Source organism: Neofelis nebulosa, chromosome 8 (genome assembly GCF_028018385.1).
Source record: "Neofelis nebulosa isolate mNeoNeb1 chromosome 8, mNeoNeb1.pri, whole genome shotgun sequence".
Classification (NCBI taxonomy): Eukaryota; Metazoa; Chordata; class Mammalia; order Carnivora; family Felidae; genus Neofelis; species Neofelis nebulosa.
The window spans coordinates 58713473-58730499 of NC_080789.1; the positions used below are offsets into that span (position 1 = coordinate 58713473).

The 17027-nt window shown below is 56.6% G+C and overlaps 2 protein-coding genes across 3 annotated transcripts; both read left to right on the forward strand.

Moving 5' to 3' along the window:
* Nucleotides 1-1428: 1428 nt before the first annotated feature.
* On the forward strand, nucleotides 1429-8206 carry STAC3 (SH3 and cysteine rich domain 3). Of its 2 annotated transcripts, XM_058742299.1 has the most exons (12): nucleotides 1429-1660; nucleotides 2430-2496; nucleotides 2765-3032; nucleotides 3272-3369; nucleotides 3581-3653; nucleotides 4550-4647; nucleotides 6214-6280; nucleotides 6643-6692; nucleotides 7019-7104; nucleotides 7306-7357; nucleotides 7447-7584; nucleotides 7761-8206. In XM_058742299.1, exons 2-12 carry the CDS (start codon nucleotides 2431-2433, stop codon nucleotides 7857-7859), a joined length of 1095 nt encoding a protein of 364 aa, XP_058598282.1. In that variant the 5' UTR covers nucleotides 1429-1660; nucleotide 2430; the 3' UTR covers nucleotides 7860-8206. The 2 variants fall into 2 exon arrangements, with proteins under 2 accessions (XP_058598282.1, XP_058598283.1); XM_058742300.1 differs by lacking the exons at nucleotides 1429-1660; nucleotides 2430-2496; nucleotides 2765-3032; nucleotides 3272-3369; nucleotides 3581-3653 and adding an exon at nucleotides 4104-4319.
* A 6371-nt stretch (nucleotides 8207-14577) lies between these two features.
* Nucleotides 14578-16977, forward strand: NDUFA4L2 (NDUFA4 mitochondrial complex associated like 2). Its single transcript, XM_058742302.1, has 4 exons — nucleotides 14578-14809; nucleotides 15170-15258; nucleotides 16085-16145; nucleotides 16264-16977. The coding sequence occupies exons 1-4, from the start codon at nucleotides 14753-14755 to the stop codon at nucleotides 16318-16320; spliced, it is 264 nt and encodes an 87-aa protein (XP_058598285.1). The 5' UTR covers nucleotides 14578-14752; the 3' UTR covers nucleotides 16321-16977.
* The last annotated feature ends 50 nt before the right edge of the window (nucleotides 16978-17027 follow it).

The following is a 17027-nucleotide window of genomic DNA, read 5'->3' on the forward strand; positions in this document are numbered from 1 at the left end:
AAGCTAGAGGGTTGGGTTCTATGACAAACAGAAACGGATGTTCTTATATAAAAGCTACATCAGTTGAACTTGAAGGGTCAAGATACTGTATTACCCAGGCATGCTCAGCAGTCCCTGTCCTATGCAACCGAAGAAAGGTGAAAAACACGTTATCCACCTGCATGGATGGAGCTTCTCCTCTCTCTGAGGCTTCTCAAAGCTAGCCCTGTTGTCGTGCAGCCTGTCAGACCAGGGCCATTAAGAGCCATCCAGCAGCCCCTTTTCCATCTCACCCACCCCTTAACAAAATAAAAAAGAGCAGTGACAGAAATGACAAAGTACATTACCCTGGAAATCGCTTGGGTCTGGGTAGCAGTATCTCTAGCCAGGCTCCTCTGAGGCTTGTCTGACCCAACCTCCGACGTAATCCTTTACTTCTTACAGATACAAGGGATAAAGCAGCACTACATGACCACCTCCAAATGGCCCTCCTTTGAGATCCGAGGAGTAACTCCTCTTTCAGCCATGTCACAACCCAGAGTAGGAGAAGGCCGCAGCCCTGTGAGACAAGAATATCAGATATCTCATTGACCCATAAGCTCCTATACCGGAGCATCAGATGAGGGAAGTGGAATCAGGGAATCAAAATGATTTAGGAAGTGTGGGGCTTGGCTGTCCTACCTCCAAAAGTTTACAGTCCTCATGGAGAAGCAGAAGCAGACGTTGCTTACAGAGGAGGACAAAACCCTGTGTGGTAGCTTTGGCCTTCTGTCCAGTGTTAACGAGACCATCTCTACCTGACCATTAGACCCTTACTCTCCCACAGCCCCTCAGGTGGAAGTCCCATCCTGGCTTTTTTCAGTAGCTCAGAGAAGTCCCATCACTTCACCCAGGGGATAAGGTTTTAGAATGGGGGAAGGATGTCTCAGGGGGCACTGGAGAGAATAAAGCAGTACTATGCATGGTCTACACTCCCTTTCAGGATGGCAGCAAGGTACCCCTCCAACCACCGATGGATAAAGAATGCAATCTAGTCTGGCTGACAGGCGACCTCTGAGAATTCAAAGTCTCCTTTCTCACCAGTTTCCAGCCTTTACTTCCTAAAGGTTTGAGGCTAGATCAATGCTTGAGGGTGTAAAAACATGACCACAGGAAGACAGTGGCTGAAAAAAATCAAAAGCTAGTTCCTCAAGTAGGTTTGGGGCAGGTAGACTCGGAGAGGTGTTTGGACCTCGGGGAAGGCTGTTTATAATTTCATCTTTACGTTCAGTCATCCAAAGTCACCTAAGTGAGTATGCAGCCTGAAAAGACACTGCCCTTCCTTGAATTTAGCCAGAACTGACCTGTACACGGTAGATGAAAAACCAGGACACAGTGGCTTTGGGGGATGGGAGGAGTCAGGGTCCAGCCCAGCCCAGACCTCCCCGTGTCCAATTTCTCTGTGTCAGCTGTGGCGCTCAGCTGTCCACTTTCCTCCAGCCCTGTCATTTCAGCTCTGACACCAAGGCGAGAGACTAGGAGGTCTACAAATAACGTCTGGGTAGCCGCTGTGAGTACAGAGGGTACTGGGGGGGCTTAGCCCCCAAGGAAGAGGACCAGTCGTCCCCCAGCACCACCATCAAGACCCCAGGGGCTCCCTCTTTCCTCCACAGACTGTGGACTGACTTAGGGAATCCCAAACGTAAGTTGCCTCTTCATCCCCCGTCCATTTCCAGCACTGCTCCCTGCAGCTTCCCCAATCTGTAGTCTATTCAACGTCTTCGTTTCTCTCTTGCCTGTGAGTAGTTAGGGTTTTAGGAGTGAAATTATTACTCTACTCCAGGACAAGAGCTAGGATTGGAGGGTGGGGTGGGGGTGGGGTCAAGAGAATGGAGTAGTAAGGGAAGGAAAGGCTCATATTACTCTGAAAACTTAAAATAGCTGAGGACTGAGGCAGGCTGGGAACTAGGCCCTGGGCCCCAGGGACTCAAGAAAGGGGTAGGGGAGAGCAAATGTCCCCAGCCCATCCCTCCAGGCATGCTTCTGGACCCACTATTAAGCCTCTTGAAGAAAGGGGGTTCTGGGAAGGTGTGTGTCATATCTCGGTTGCCCACAGATTCCCAGGAGAAACAAACTGTAGGAAAATCCCTGAACCATGCAGCTTTGAGCACCGTGTTGGGGCTATAAATTCGGGTTGCGCCTCCGGGTGGAAAGGATGGGTATCTAGCTGTTTGAGGAACTGGCGGGGAAACTCTTTTGTCTGTTGCACTTTTCTCTGGACCTCCATGGAATCTTTCTGCTCATAAGTCTGTCAAAGGATTTCTGTTTAACCAAAGTCCCCCAAAGTCTCCCTTTCAAGGACCGCCCCCCCCCCCCACACACACACACACACACACAGTGAGGGACAGGAATTAGGAAAGGAAGAATGGCAGTCAGGGATCAGATTCCATAGTGGGTCCAACCTCTTGCAGGATGACAGAAAAGGAGGTGCTGGAGTCCCCCAAGCCCTCCTCCCCAGCAGAGACTCGGCAAAGTGGGGTGAGTCTGGGCCTCCAACCACCGGGTGCGGGAAGCTGGGAACCCACTGCAGCCCTTGAAGAATGCTTGAATTGATCTCACTTGTTCATGACTCCTTTATTGGCAGAACGCCAGCCAGCACCTACAGCCCCCAGTACTCCTAGTCCTGGGGTGTGCCCCCTTGCCCAGGCTAGAAAAATGCTTAGCTTCAGCCTTACCTGCTCTAGAGAGCATGACAGTTCTTTTAACTTTGGGTTTCCTCCCCTCCCCACTCCCCTGCCTCCCTCAGCTACAGCGGCTGAAGCAGTTATTCAGGAAGGAGTCTCCTGGGACGAAGGAGATGGAGCTTCCCCCAGAGCCCCAGGCCAATGGGGAGGCAGTGGGAGCTGGGGGTGGGCCCATCTACTACATCTATGAGGAAGAGGAAGAAGAAGAGGAGGAGGAGGAGGAACCACCCCCAGAACCTCCTAAGCTTGTCAATGATAAGCCTCACAAATTCAAAGATCACTTCTTCAAGAAGCCCAAGTTCTGTGATGTCTGTGCCCGGATGATTGTGCGTGAGTCACGAAGGGAAGTGGAGAGAGCGTGATGTGGAAGGCAGGAGGCGGGGGAAAGGGCTCAGGAGAGGAGCGTGTAGCTGACAGGCTATGGCAAGAGGTGGCTTGAGGAAAACACATTAGAGACTGAGAGTGTCGGGTCCTAGACAGAAAAGGGACCTGAGAGCTAGAGTAGCAGCGCTGGTACAAAGGGAAGGGGAGATCAGGAACCTCACCCACATGTTCTTCCCTCTCCTAAGTCAACAACAAATTTGGGCTTCGCTGTAAGAACTGCAAAACTAACATCCACGAACACTGTCAGTCCTATGTGGAGATGCAAAGATGCTTCGGCAAGATCGTGAGTAGGCTCTGGGGAGCGAGGAAGCGGAAGGGAGGGGACATGTTGCCAGCTCCCCCCGTCTAGTCCCTCCCAAGTCGTCATATCCATTTCCCTGGTTTTTCTTTCTCAGCCCATCTCTTATTCTAAGAAGAAGTTGCACTCATGGGAGAGATGGGGTTCTGGGCCCTACTTTGCTGTCTCTAATGCTTTCTCCCATCCCATCCTACAGCCCCCTGGTTTTCATCGGGCCTATAGCTCCCCACTCTACAGCAACCAGCAGTACGCTTGTGTCAAAGATCTCTGTAAGTGCTTCAGGGGGACCCAAGGGAAAGGGGAAGCCTAGAGGTGGTCCCGGCACCACCTCTAGATTTGGAAGCCAAATTCTGAAACAGAAAGAGTCTACTTCCCATGGTTCTTTCTCAACCTAATATTTTAGCCATCTTGAATACAGAGTCCATATTCCTGTGCTAGAGCCGAGAGAGAGGAGATTAAGCTAGGGCTCCACACAGCTAGCAGGAGACAAAGCCAAGACTGAAACCTTCATCTGCCTAGCTGCAAAATCGGTGCTCTTCATATGTAAAGCCATTTCTAAGCAAGAACAAGGATTCTGGACCATCTTCATCCTTGTTACAGAATAATACCAGTCTCAGGGCTAGACCAAGAGCTGTGGGCACCCTGGGCAGATTCATAACTTGGCAACTCTTACAAACATATTCGTTGCCAATTTGCTCAACATTTATTTGGAGGAGAGGCTGAACTGTGTGAGGAGCATGGGTGGAAAAAAGAAGAACCCACTGGTGGCAGCACCCCAGCTTGCACATGCCACTCAGCGGAACAAAAGCCAGCAGTTAAAGGACCACTCTCCTTAGAAGGAGAATAGTAATTGTGAGCATTCCCAGCTCCCAAGCAACTTGTTAGCAAAGTTGTCTTTCCATCATCATAGAATGCTCTGCCCGGAAGGAGTGCTGGTAAGTATTTTTCTCCATCACATTACATTTCCAGTGATGTTTTTAGAGCGCTTTATAGATTGATGACCTAGGTATGCCCAGCTGGCCCTTCCCTAATCCTACATGCACGCACACATGCACACATGTATCTGTATGCTCCATCCCGCCTCTCCCTTACCTAGGAGGTCTCTCTTTCCTCCAAGCCTTTCTCTGCTTCCCCAGTAATGGCTTCATTCTTCCCTTCCTACTAGCTGCTGCCAATCACAATGATCCTGTGTTTGAAACCCTGCGCACTGGGGTGATCATGGCAAACAAGGAACGGAAGAAGGGACAGGCAGATAAGAAAAATGTGAGCACCATACCTTCCTCCTGAGGTCCCCTCAAGAGATTCCATGGAACAGGTCCTGTCTCCTCTCTGGAAAACCAACAGAAGCTAGGGATTCTCTTCCCCTAAAATTGCAACAGACAAATTTTTTGCATGCAATCTTAGAGGGCCTCTGGTTGAGAACTGCCATAGTGTATATGTTCTTCAGAAACTCCCTTCTGAAACTGTCAGATTAAGCGCCAGAACCAACTGAAGGCTAGGCCCCAGGCTCCTAGCATTGCTGGACAACAGAGGCAAGAGCTACGCTTTTTGGATTTGGGGAAGAAAACTTATCATGCCAAGTAATCAGAATTCTAGAGCCGTGAAGGGTCCATGAAAATCCACGAAGAGTCCATGAACATCGTCTTGCCTGACTCATTTATCTTACAGTTGAGGAAACTGATGCTCAAGACCAGTGGCCAAAAGCAACTTCATTTCCTTCTGTAATAGGATTACTAGACTGGTAATGCCGTAGACTTGCCTTGAGTTTGCCAAAGAATTTGTTAGCATATCCTTGTATCTTTCTGGACAACCAGGATGGACTGATGTGGATAGCAGTTAGATGGGGTCCTAAAACTGGATGAATGACGATGCCCAAAGGATCTAGGTCCTTTAGGGAGTGTCTGGCTAGAGGGAGATTTCTGATACCTTAAAAGCATGATTTGGTCCTCAGTCCTCACCTGTGGCTATTTTTCTCACTGATGCAAATGGTATTATCCCTTAAGTTTGTGGGAAACCTCGGAGGGAAAACTTATATGCTGAACAGTATATTTAAAAATGTTACAGACTAGAAGAAAAGCCCAAAACCAATAATTTGAAATTTTGTCAGGAAAAATGCACATGTCTGTTGTTGGATCAAAAAAAATCAACTGCACAAAAACAGAACTAGGGATTAGCCTCAGAGTAGTTGATATGGAGGTTGGGTGTAAGAGATTTCTGTGGAATGAACTATGACTTACAAGGCACTAGCAATATGATTTGACTGCTTCCAGAAAGGCAAGCACACTCAGGTTCTCTTAAGGGAATTAGAAAAACTGTGCTGCCCATTTTTCTCTTACACACTGGAGTATTTTTAGGAGCGGACTTTATAGTAAAAAACCTGGAATCAGGATCATGGGGGAGGGGGTGATTTGAAGGAACTGATTAGAGAAGAAAATGCAGGAAGTACTTACCAGCTACCCTCAGACCTTTAAGGGGACTATGTTTGTTCCATATTGCTCCAGAGGCCAAATCAGTACCAATTTACTAAAAGTTACAGGGAGATTGACATAGCTTTAATTTAGGGAATTGCCCTCAAATTGCATGAACTTACTTTGTAAGGTAGTGAGCTCCTTGTCATTAGCTACATTCAAGCACAAGGTGGATGGTCCACCTGCCAGAAAGTTTTCAGGAAGCCTGGGCATTAGGCTGGTGGTTGAACCAGGTATTTCCTTCCAAGGCTCCTTCCAACACTGAGATGCTGTTATTCTATAGTTCTCTGGCCCGGCTGGAGAGCCAGGGCAAGCATGGGTTCCCAAGAGAGCATCTTCCTAACTCTGGTACCCCCTCCAGCCTCTAGCAGCCATGATGGAAGAGGAGCCAGAGTCTGCCAGACCAGAGGGAGGCAAACCCCAGGATGGTGAGTGTCACCCACCTCCATCCATAGAGATGGAGTAGGGTCAGGGACTTGGCTGGGTAACAGGGGATGGAGGGCCAAAGGGCATGGCAGATTGGGAGATAAAAGAGGCTCTGCACGGGGCACCTGGATGGCTCAGTTGGCTAAGGGTCCAACTTTGGCTCAGGTCATGATCTCATGGTTCGTGGGTTTGACAGTGCAGAGCCTACTTGGGATTCTCTCTCTCTCTCTCTCTGCCCCCCCCCCACTCAATAAATAAACTTAATTTTAATTAAAAAAAAAAAAAGAGGTTCTGCAACAGAAGGGTAAAAGAATGAGGGTTACCCTCCAGGAACTAGAGACAATTTTGGTGTTTCCCATCCCAGGAAACCCTGAAGGGGATAAGAAGGCTGAAAAGAAGACACCTGATGACAAAGTGAGAATCCTTTTTCCCTGCAGGAACCCCAGTCCTCTCCCCAACCCAGGTCTGACACCACTCATGGCCTCCACAGAAGTTCACACTTACTCCATGGGTTCCCATCACCCTTAACCTGCCTTCACCATGCACGCGCGTGCGCACGCATGCGCGCGCACACACACACACACACACACACACACACACACACCCCAGAATCCTCTCAGTTCAAGGAGGTGGAAGAGAGTTGGAATGTAGTGTGTCTGCACAATGCCCCTGCCTTGGACTCCTGCCCCTCAGTGTGGGACAGAGGAGCCCAGAGACTCATCACCTCCTTTCACCCCCAGCACAAGCAGCCTGGCTTCCAGCAGTCTCATTACTTTGTGGCTCTCTATCGGTTCAAAGCCCTGGAGAAGGACGATCTGGATTTCCCGTGAGAGGCCTTAGACTGGGATGGGGGGGGGGGGGGGGGCGGGGATAGGGGTGGGAGTACTGAGAGTGGAGAGGGGAGAGTTCATCTCCTTATGGGAAAGGAAAGGGGGTATCAGGGGCTTAGAGCCTGTTGGGGCTGGACCGGAGCCAGATATATAAGTAAGCTCCCTAACTCTCAGAGGCCTCTCCCTTCCTCTTCCAGGCCTGGAGAGAAGATCACAGTCATTGATGACTCCAATGAGGAATGGTGGCGGGTAAGAGAAATGGCAGAGGCTAGAGTGGGACATGGGTTGAGTTTAGAATCTGAGATTGAGAGACTGATTCTCCCTCCCATCTCCTCCAGGGGAAAATAGGGGAAAAGGTTGGATTTTTCCCTCCAAACTTCATCATTCGGGTCCGGTCTGGAGAGCGTGTGCACCGCGTAACGAGATCCTTCGTGGGAAACCGCGAAATAGGGCAGATCACTCTCAAGAAGGACCAGGTAGCTCTGGTGCCCCATCCAACCTCAGGCCCCAAGATTCCTCGGCAAACCACAGTCCTTTCAGATCTTAACCCGTTAACGGGGCTAGGATAGGCCTTCATAAATCCGGGCTCCCCTGCTCTCCTCTTCTACCTTTTCCCTTGATTCCTCTCCTCTCTAAACCTTTAATACTTCAGATAGTGGTGCAGAAAGGAGATGAAGCCGGCGGCTACGTCAAGGTCTACACCGGCCGCAAGGTGGGGCTGTTCCCCACCGACTTCCTGGAGGAGATTTAGGCGTGCAGGCGCCTGCTGACCGAAGATACCCATGCCCCATTCTGGGCAGGCCCAGTGGAGGCTAGGGAGGAAAGGGGCGAAAGCAACTATGCTGGAAGGGGGGAGGGGTGGGAAGGCCCGCCAGAGCGTGACGGGCCTTCTGGGAAGGGACTGGTTCCCGCCCCCCCTCTCCCCCGGCCTAGGGCCTTGGATACCTGGTACCCAGAACGGCCTCACCTGCAACTCCTCAGGCCCAGCCGTTGAGAGCTGGAAAAAGAACGCGTCTCCACTAGGAGGCGCCCTGGGGGTGTGGGAGGCGAACTGTCGAATGTTGCGAATGTATTAAAGTTTTGAAAAAAGTTAGAAAAGTTTGTTCTTTAACTGGGGGCTGAGGGGAGAAGGAGGAGAGGACCTACGAAGCGTTGGAGAATCCTCCCCAGCTGTCTCACCTCACTATCATCGGGTAACCCGACATCCACCTGGGCTGAGGCTGGTGGGAGGTGGGGAGACAGGTGCGTCCGCCAGGCGAGGCCTCTGTTGTCAGCGAAGAAAGGGGAGCCGGACTAGAGTCACCACCCCCGCGTCCTGGCGGCTAGGAGAAAGATCTGGCTGCAGGGTAGGTCCCCCTACCTCTAGGCGAGTTAGCCGCGGGCAGCCCCCCTCACATTTCGGAACCTGGCTCAGTGCCGAGCTAGGCCGCCAGGGGGCGATGCAAGATCTTGGTTGGAGAGCAAGGGACTGGGCGGGGGAAGGGGGGCGGAAGGAGAGAACCTGAGACACCATGCCGGAGACCCTGGGCCTGGGAGGGGGTGGGGTGCGTGCCGTCTCCATGACAACACTTCCTCAAGTCCTCTGGGAACCGAGCGAGCGAGGCCGGGGGGCCTAACCCCTCCCGCGCGGCCCCCGCCCCAGCCCTTTGCGACAGGTACCGAGTGAGAGGGCGCGGGGCAGACAGCAAACCGGCTCACGCGGGGACCCCCCCTGCGGCGCGCCGTATGCAAATGTTATTGTTTGCATATGCAAATATGCAAATGTGCCGGCCCCGGTCAGAGTGGCAGGTGGCGGGGAGCGGGAAGGTGTGGGGAAGGGAGCTGAAGGATACGAGGAGTTTGGGGACCTGGGAGCGGACCAGTGAGAGGCAGCCTGAGGTGGTCCCTGGAGTAGGGCAGGCCGAGGGTCTGGAGCTTGATGGCGGGTGGGGGAGGGTCATCCCCGCCAGTCAAGGAGATCCTCTTCTGCCCGTTGTCTGCCAGGCCTGAGGTTGGCACCGCCTAGCAAGGTTGGCAGCGGGAGCCCGGGCACCATCTGCTGCTGGCGGGGGGAGGGCAGAGGCTCAGCTGGGCTGGGGAAGAGAAGGGCCCGGGACGGACTCGCCCCCCTTCCTTCCAGAGTGGGGGTAGGGAAGCACATAGGAAAACTCAATGCAGAACCTGGTTCAGTTTCCTGTTCCCTTTGCCCTTGACTGTCCCGGACGCCTGGGGGCGGCAGCGGGGTCATAAAGAAAGACTCAGGCAGCCCCCCCCCACCCCCCCCCACCCCCCCGTAACCACGCTCGGGCTGGAATAAAAGCAGATCTCAGGCATCCGCCTCCACCACCACACACAGATCAAGCCTTTTGCCCCCATCCCTCCTCGGGATACGCCTACCAAGAAAGGAGTGGTGGAAGTGGGGGGGAGGTCCCGGTGCTGGGAGGCTAGGTCTCGGGTCGTATCTCTTTATCAAGAGATATGGGCGACTCAAACCTAGATCCCCCGAAATCCTCGAGAGGGCCCCCCCACACACACAATGCTGAAGCAAAACCAATTTACTGGCTCATTGGGCGGCGATGCTGGTGTGGGGGTGCCGAGAAGCAGAAAGAGCTGCTGTTCTCCCCCCTCTACACTCGGGGGGCACCCCCTCCTCCGCCTCGTGGAGTCGGCAGCTGTCCCTAATTAGAGCGGCGGTTTAATTGGATTTATCAGCAGTTAATAGGAAATTAAGCAAAGGGCCCGAGAGAGGGAGGGCGGGAGAGGCGGGGAGGCCGGCTGTGCCAAGCTCGAAGGATGGGTTCTTGGGGTGCCAGGGGTGGGGACATAGGCCCAGTATCGCGACCGAGCCCCCATGATCACACCCTCCCCCCAAGTATTTGCCCGCCGTTGAGCCCAGGCCTGCCAGCGGATAGTAGGACTCATATGAGGGAGGCGGAAGCGACAGCGACCCTCTGTGAGCCCACACACCCCTCACCCGGCAAACGGCCACCTAGGTGATGGATGATGTTGCCACACGCAGCAAAGGTCATAAGTCTGGGCCAAGGAACGGACTGAATTGAAAACAGACCGGAGGAGGGGCCGGGTTACCAGGGTCCCGGACACAGCACGCACCCTACTCCGCCGCAGTGCCCCCTGCTCTCGGCAAAGAAAATGCCCCTTACAGTGGGAAGATTGAGCAGTACCGGGGAATGAGGGGGAATACAGAGTGACCCTCTTTTCCACGCCTGCCTCGCGGCTGTGTGGGGCATCCTGGGAGTCCCTATGTCCTTCTGTAGCTCCCCCTCCTCTCCCCAAGTACTGGGGTTGGGACTGGCTGGATTGGCTGTTGTCAGAGTGGCCCAAGGTGTGCACCACCCACCCTAGGGGCCAAGGAAAGAAACTGGCAGTCAGTCAAGCAGGGGAGCAGGGTCCACAGCCCCGGGCACTTCCTGTAACCAACACCTCATTATGTGGCTAGGCTAACAAGGCCTGCTCCTGGTACTCCAGCGACCTCTCTGCCATACTCTTCCATGGGAGGGCACAGACAGCAGCTCCTGTATATGTGTGGGTGGGAACCTCTGAACGTGTGGGGGTTGGTAGTGGTCTGTGTCCCTGGAGATTATGGGTGTTTATGCCTCTGGTGTGTGTGTGCACGCGCCTGTGACCCGAGCGTGTGAGGTGTGTATATCAGAGCACGAGGTGTAGCGTATGTTGTTGGTATGTGTGCCCCTGGTGTGTGTCCGTGGCCCTAAGTATGTATTTGTCAGTCTTGTCCCTGTTCTGCTCCCACTCAACCTCTATAATTTTTGTCTGGCTTAGCCCCTGGGTGTCTAGGTGTGCATACGTGCTCTGGCATGTCTGTGTGTCTGTGCGATCTTCACGCCTGGGTGTGCCCCGGTGTGGGCATTTCCGCGTGTCTCTGCCTGCAGGACTGTGTATGTGTGAAAATCAGGATGATCCACCGGTGAGTGTGTATTGCTCTGGCGTCTCCGCCTGCAGGTGTGTGTATCTCCGTGACAGTGCGTGGGCGTGTGCCTGGGTGTGAGCCGCGCGACAGTGTATTCGAATGACAGTGTGACGCACGCTCGCTCCTCTGTGTGTGTGTGTGTGTGTGTGTGTGTGTGTGTGCGCGCGCTCGCGCGCGCGCCTGGGTGAGTCTCCCACACCCGCCCCTTCCTCTCCCCATTTCTATTCCTCTCTCCTCTCCGGGCGGGCTTGGCTCCGCCGTCCGCATCATCTCCATCCATTATTGAAGAAACAGCCGCGTCCGCTCCAATCACATCAACACCCCCGCCCCCCTCCGTTCCGCTCGCCCCGCGGCCCCTCTGGGTGCTGGGGAGGGGGGAGCCGCGGCGCGGCGGGGGCGCCGGGCAGGAGCGGGCTCCTGACCCTGTGCCCCGAGCCGGGCCAGGCACCGGGACGCCGGGGTCCCCGGCGGAGAGCGCTTTGCATAAACAGATGGCGCGGGCGTCTTTGTCTCGCTCGTTCGCTCGCCGCGCGGCTCCCGGCTCCGCGGCTGTCTGGCTGATGCAATCATGATCATCTCTCGGAGCCTCGGGACCCGGCGCCCTTAATAGCGGCAGAGGGGGTCAGGGGCTCGGGGGCTCCCGAGCAGATGCTGGGCCCTGTGTCTTCCCTCCCCGGGCGCCCCTTCCACGCCCCACAGCTGCAGAGGGAAGACAGGAGGCCGCGCAGAGGTGACGGGCATGTGGAGGTGACCGGGAAGTGGACCCCGGGCAGTGCCCTGAGGTGTCTCCAGGCTGTCTCGTTGGACTGCTGCAGCCCCCCAGGGGCAGCAAGCCAGAGAATAGTAATAGAACTGGGGGATGGGAAAGGGGAGAAAGAGAGACAGAGACAGACAGGCATTTGTAAAGAGAGATGCAGAGGGTAGAGAGATGTAGAGGGAAGGAGAGACAAACACAGAGAGACACAGAAACAGATGCAGAAGGACAAAGCCTGGTAGAGAGAGCTGCGAAGGGAGAGACAGACAGACACAGCCAGAATGATAAGGAACAGAGAGACACAGACAGACATACACAGAGACAGACACAGAGAGACAGAGTTAGGGCCTGAAGAATAAAGAGGCAGAAAGAAGGGCAGTCAGAGACTGGGGTAGGCAGGGTCAGAAGGCAGAGGGCAGTCTTAGGGCAGGGCCCCAGCATTGGGGTCTGGAGCGGACCAGCTGCGCAAGAGGGACCAGCCTGAACCCGTGGTGCCACCCATAGCTGGCGAGGTGGGAGATGGACCATTCTGTCTCCGCACCTGCCCCTGACCCCGCCTCACACCAGAAGAGGGGAGACTGCGGGACCCAGTGCCTTGGCGGCGGGAGTAGCAGGAGCCTCAGGCGGGACGTGGACGGACACTCCAGGCACTGACTTAACCTGCCCGAAAGCGGTGGGGCGCAGAGCCTGCGCGACCCGATAGGGGGCGCCCGAGGCACCTCCCCTGAGAGCTTGGGAGCAGCTCAACCTCCAGGGGGCGCCCCGCGCCCTTAGCCCCAGCAGCCAGCTCGCTCCGCCCAGCCTAGCTGCTTTTGACAAGCGGTGCAGCCAGCCGGCGGATTAGTGTCCTGGCGCGATTTCGCGTTCAGAACCTGGTCCCCACGGGACCCCCGCACGCCCCAGGCCACGCCTAATCCGCAGCTAATGACTTCTGCGGTTCCTCACCCAGCTCGATCAGCATGGCCTGAGTCCTTCTGATGGGAAAGTGCGGGAAGGTGGGGAGACAAGGGATCCGGAACTCACGGAGTTCTGAGTCCCAGCTCGGCCGCACAGATCACGATCCAGAAATGGGAGGGGGCTAAGAAGTAGGGTCTCAGACCAGGGGTCAGAGACTGGCACCAGAAACGGGTGCAGGGTCAAAGAGCCCTGGCAGGGCCAGAGCAGAAGCAATAATAAGGTAATAAGGCGCTTGGAAAGTGGGGGTGGAGGCCCACGGCAGGAGGAACAGCGGCGTGTCTAGGAAAGCGGCGGGGCAGAGAGTCCGGAACGCGCTAGACTCTGGTCACCAAAACTCGCAAGAAATGGTGCGGGAGCGTGGGTGAGGCCCCGAGAAGCAAAGGGGCGTGGCGCAGGGGCCGGACGTCCCTGTTGGCGTCCTGGCGCCCCAGCTGTGCCACACAGAGCCAGATGTACAGCCCAGATGTGCTGCCCCTGGAGATCAAGCTCCAGGATTGATTTTTAGTCCCGGAGACTGGAGGGCTGGGGGGCACGAGTGACAGGACACTCCACTCCCTGGCCCGGCCCTGGAGGTGCAGATGCTCTGGGAGGGCCAGGCTCTGTGCTGCTCCAGGTTCTGACATCCCGTCAGTTCCCCTCCTCCGCGTCCCCCCCCCCCCCTCCAACACACATCGCAGCGAGTCTCTGTCTCTTTGTTCTCGCCGTGTCTCTGACACTTTATCTCATTATCCGCCGGAGGGAGGCGGAGAGCCGGGGACCCCGCAGCCTAATTACAGCCGCGCTTGTCAGCGCAGGGGGCGGGGGAGGTATCAGCGCCGGGAAAGGGGTGGGGGCCCAGGAAGGGTCGCTTCCTTCCCTGTACCCCACCCCCCAGAGGTGGGTGCACAACTCGCCCCTGTCCAGAGCCCTGGAGGGGAGAAGGGCTCTGGAGGGGAGAAGTCGGGGAGCTCTGCCGGATTTGGCTGCGGGGCGGGAGGGAGGAGGGTGGGAGGATGGAAGTTAGCTTGGCAGTGAGGAGAGGTGGTTAGGACTAGGCGCCTGGGTCCCTATGACCCCAATTCCCCAAAGACGGTGGCAGTGAGCTTTGCCACCCTAACAGCCTAGCGGATAGCTAAGTTGGCTGCAGAAAGGGAGGCTCTGAACTTCCATCTGTGTGTCTTGTTCTCTTTCCTCCTTCACCCATCTTTTCTGTCTCCCCTTGACTATTTCCCTCACCCCATTTTCTTCCTATCACAGCCAGAGCAGAGAGTGGACTCCTTGGGTGGCTCCGACTTGGCCCCTACTGGAGGTAGGCAGAGCAAGTCTATCAACCACCCCCCCCCCCTCCAAACTTTGAAAACTGACTTATTCTATCCTGAACAAGGTTTAAACACTCTCCTGGCCTCCAAACGCTATTCCAGGCCAACCACAACACAACTAGGAGAACTACCCAGAACTAGAGGAGGTGGGACTGCTTTAGTGCTGTGGGTCTGTCCGTCCCTCTCCTCCTCCCACTACACTGTGGAGGGAGACAGAACTAGGGCCTTCGGGATCTGCTAGCTCTAGGAGTGTCAGAGAGGTGCTTCAGATGCCCTCACTGGCCCCTGGCCCCTCCTGCCCCACCCCCACCCCAGGAACACTCCACCCCCTGCCCTCCGCTTGCAAGTCTGCCTGACTCCCTGTCCCATGGTGAGTCCCTCTTCCCTCCTCCGGGTCCTCCCTCAGTCTCTTGGCCAAAGCCTGTGAAGTGTCTCTCTCAGACCAGCCCCCGGCCCCGGGGATGAGGGTGTCCTCTGCGCCAGGGTGCGGGCATCTGGAGGAGTGGAGGAGCAGAAAGCTCTCTGCTCCCCAAGAGTTCTCCCGCTCTGAGCTCGGAACTGCGGGAGGAAGAAGAGATGAGTGGGGGCGGGGTGAGTCTGCCGGAGCGGGCCGTGCCGGGCTGGGCTGACCCCTCCCCAGCCGGGGGCGGGACCCCAAGAGGAGTGAGGGAGCGGAGCCGCTGGGGAACATCTGACACAGGAGAGGCGATATGGCGGGAACGAGTGTCGGGGCCCGCTTCTACCGGCAGATCAAGAGACATCCCGCGGTGAGTTGGGTCCTCGGAGCCACTGTATCTAACTCCTAATTCTCTCGCTTCCCTGGCGGCCCCTAAATCTCCCTCTTGCCCGGTTCCCCCATTGCTCCTAAGCTTTTTCCAGCGTGCCCTCAATCTATCCCGGCAATGTGCCCCGTGTCTCTTGAATCCACCTCGGAGCGGCTCGCCGTGGGGTGAGGGAGACGAAGGCTGGAAATGTGGTGTGGAAGGTTCCAGGTCCCCTCTCCCAGAAGGGAGGGAGCGCCAGACCCGGGTGGGGGTGGGGACGGGTGCTGGCTGAGACTGTCAAGAGGCGACTGGGACTGCGGGGAGTGGGGCTGACCCTGAAAGCGCCCTCCGTCTTCTCCGCAGCTCATCCCGATGATCGGCTTCATTGGTCTGGGAATGGGCAGCGCTGCGCTGTACTTGCTGAGACTCGCCCTGCGCAGCCCCGACGTCTGGTAAAGACCGGATTTGGGACGCGAGCAGGGGGCCTGGGTGCGGCAAGATAGGGTAGGAAGGCGAGGGCCTCTCGGGAACAGTGCGAATGGGCAGTCCCAGCAGGGATTCCCAGGCAGCGCACCTGCGTCCGCACCGCCAGGCAACTCCGGGCTGGAGCCCGCTCCTGGCCTGGGAGGCCCCGGCCTTCCCTCCCACCCACCCGACCACTCACTCCTCGGGGCCCCAGACTCGACCCGCTTTGGGCTGCGGAACCCGCACAGCTCCCGGCCCGGTTGCCATGGTGACGCGCTGGCCGGCGGGCGGCCTTTGGGTACCTCCACCTCCCCGCCTGAGTGCTGGGGGTGTGGCCGGGCAAGCTGCTAGGGGCGTCTTCGGGGTTAGGGTGGCACAGACACTCAAAGCCCCACCAAAGGCAGCGGGGGTGGGGAGTGGGGGGCTCCTCAGGAGCACCTACAGCGTTATCGGTACTTGAGGCACATCACTGAAACCTCAGCCCTCTCAGGATCTCTGCCTGATTCCCACCACTCTGCTCTGGGGGGGTGTGGGGGGGGGGTGTTGGTAACCTGGGGTGGCAAGGAGCAGGGGGGAGGCCCTTGGGCTGGGTTGTCAGTCCGTCACCTGGCCCCATACTGACAGTGGTGACAGCCTTGTTTCACTCTTCAGCACCTGCTAACTTGCCCCCTCCTCTGTCAGTCTCTGGGACATGGGGCCCCCAGGGGAGGACGGGGGTGCTGAGGTGGGGGCAGAGACCCTGTGTGTCACCTTAGGCATCAGAGTCCCAGCTTCCAGAGAGAAAATTCTGACCATCCCCCTCCCTTTCTGTAGCTGGGACAGAAAGAACAACCCGGAGCCCTGGAACCGCCTGAGCCCCAATGACCAATACAAGGTATCTCCCGGTGGCTCTAGGGTTTCCCCTCCATCCATCCTCGGTCCCAGGACCACCCTCCCCACCCCAGGCCACAAAGGGAGGCCTGGGGCACTCACTGCCCCTTTCCCTCCTATAGTTTCTTGCAGTTTCCACCGACTATAAGAAGCTGAAGAAGGACCGGCCGGACTTTTGAGCTCGCTAGGATGCGAGGTAGAAGTAAACCACCGTCAGCCAGTCAGCCAGCCGACTCATTTCTTCCACTCTCTGCCCCCTGCCCCCAGGGCGCCACTCTAGCCACCCCGTCCAGCTGCTGCTTACACAGGCTTCGTTCCCACAGGAGGGGAGGCAGCTCCCCACCCCCTTCCCTTGCTCCCAGCAGCGGAAGCGCCTCTGACCCTCAGCTGGAATCCCACGAGGGGGAGGAGTTACACTGCGGGTTGACCCAAACGGCTCAAGCCAGCCCCTCTGCCCCCCTACCCAGCCCTTGCAGGGTGTGGCTCAGGCTACGTGTTGAGCGTGGCCAACGTGAGCCAAGAGCAAGCGGAGGCCTCTCGGTGCCAAGTGACGTGGCGGGCCCCACGTTAGCCCAGGCGCCCGGCGCCAGCGCAGGGGCGGCGCTGCTCTGGCTCGACCGGGCTCGTTGCCTGCCGCCCAGCGAGACCTGCACGAGGCACCTCCTCGCTCCTCCTTGTGCCCAAGCCCGCTGCCTCCCGCGCCAACAGGCATCCCCTCCTGCCGCCTCGCACCTGGGCCTCCCCCTGCCATTCTGCCCCTCCCTTGCTCCCCTCGGTCCCCTGGGATCAAACAGAAGCAGCCGTGGGCAAAATACAATTTCATTTAACAAATTGAATTTGCTGCGCCTGCTAATCACGTCTGGTGTCGGCTCTGATCAGGGACAGA

Excerpts from the sequence above, each read along its gene's own strand:
- NDUFA4L2 (XM_058742302.1), top strand. The coding sequence starts at position 14,753 with ATGGCGGGAACGAGTGTCGGGGCCCGCTTCTACCGGCAGATCAAGAGA. Across the intron at positions 14,810-15,169 it reads AGATCAAGAGACATCCCGCG|CTCATCCCGATGATCGGCTT; the intron begins GTGAGTTGGGTC and ends TCTTCTCCGCAG. Across the intron at positions 15,259-16,084 it reads CTGCGCAGCCCCGACGTCTG|CTGGGACAGAAAGAACAACC; the intron begins GTAAAGACCGGA and ends CCCTTTCTGTAG.
- STAC3 (XM_058742299.1), top strand. The coding sequence starts at position 2,431 with ATGACAGAAAAGGAGGTGCTGGAGTCCCCCAAGCCCTCCTCCCCAGCA. Across the intron at positions 3,033-3,271 it reads CTGTGCCCGGATGATTGTGC|TCAACAACAAATTTGGGCTT; the intron begins GTGAGTCACGAA and ends CCCTCTCCTAAG. Across the intron at positions 7,105-7,305 it reads AAGGACGATCTGGATTTCCC|GCCTGGAGAGAAGATCACAG; the intron begins GTGAGAGGCCTT and ends TTCCTCTTCCAG.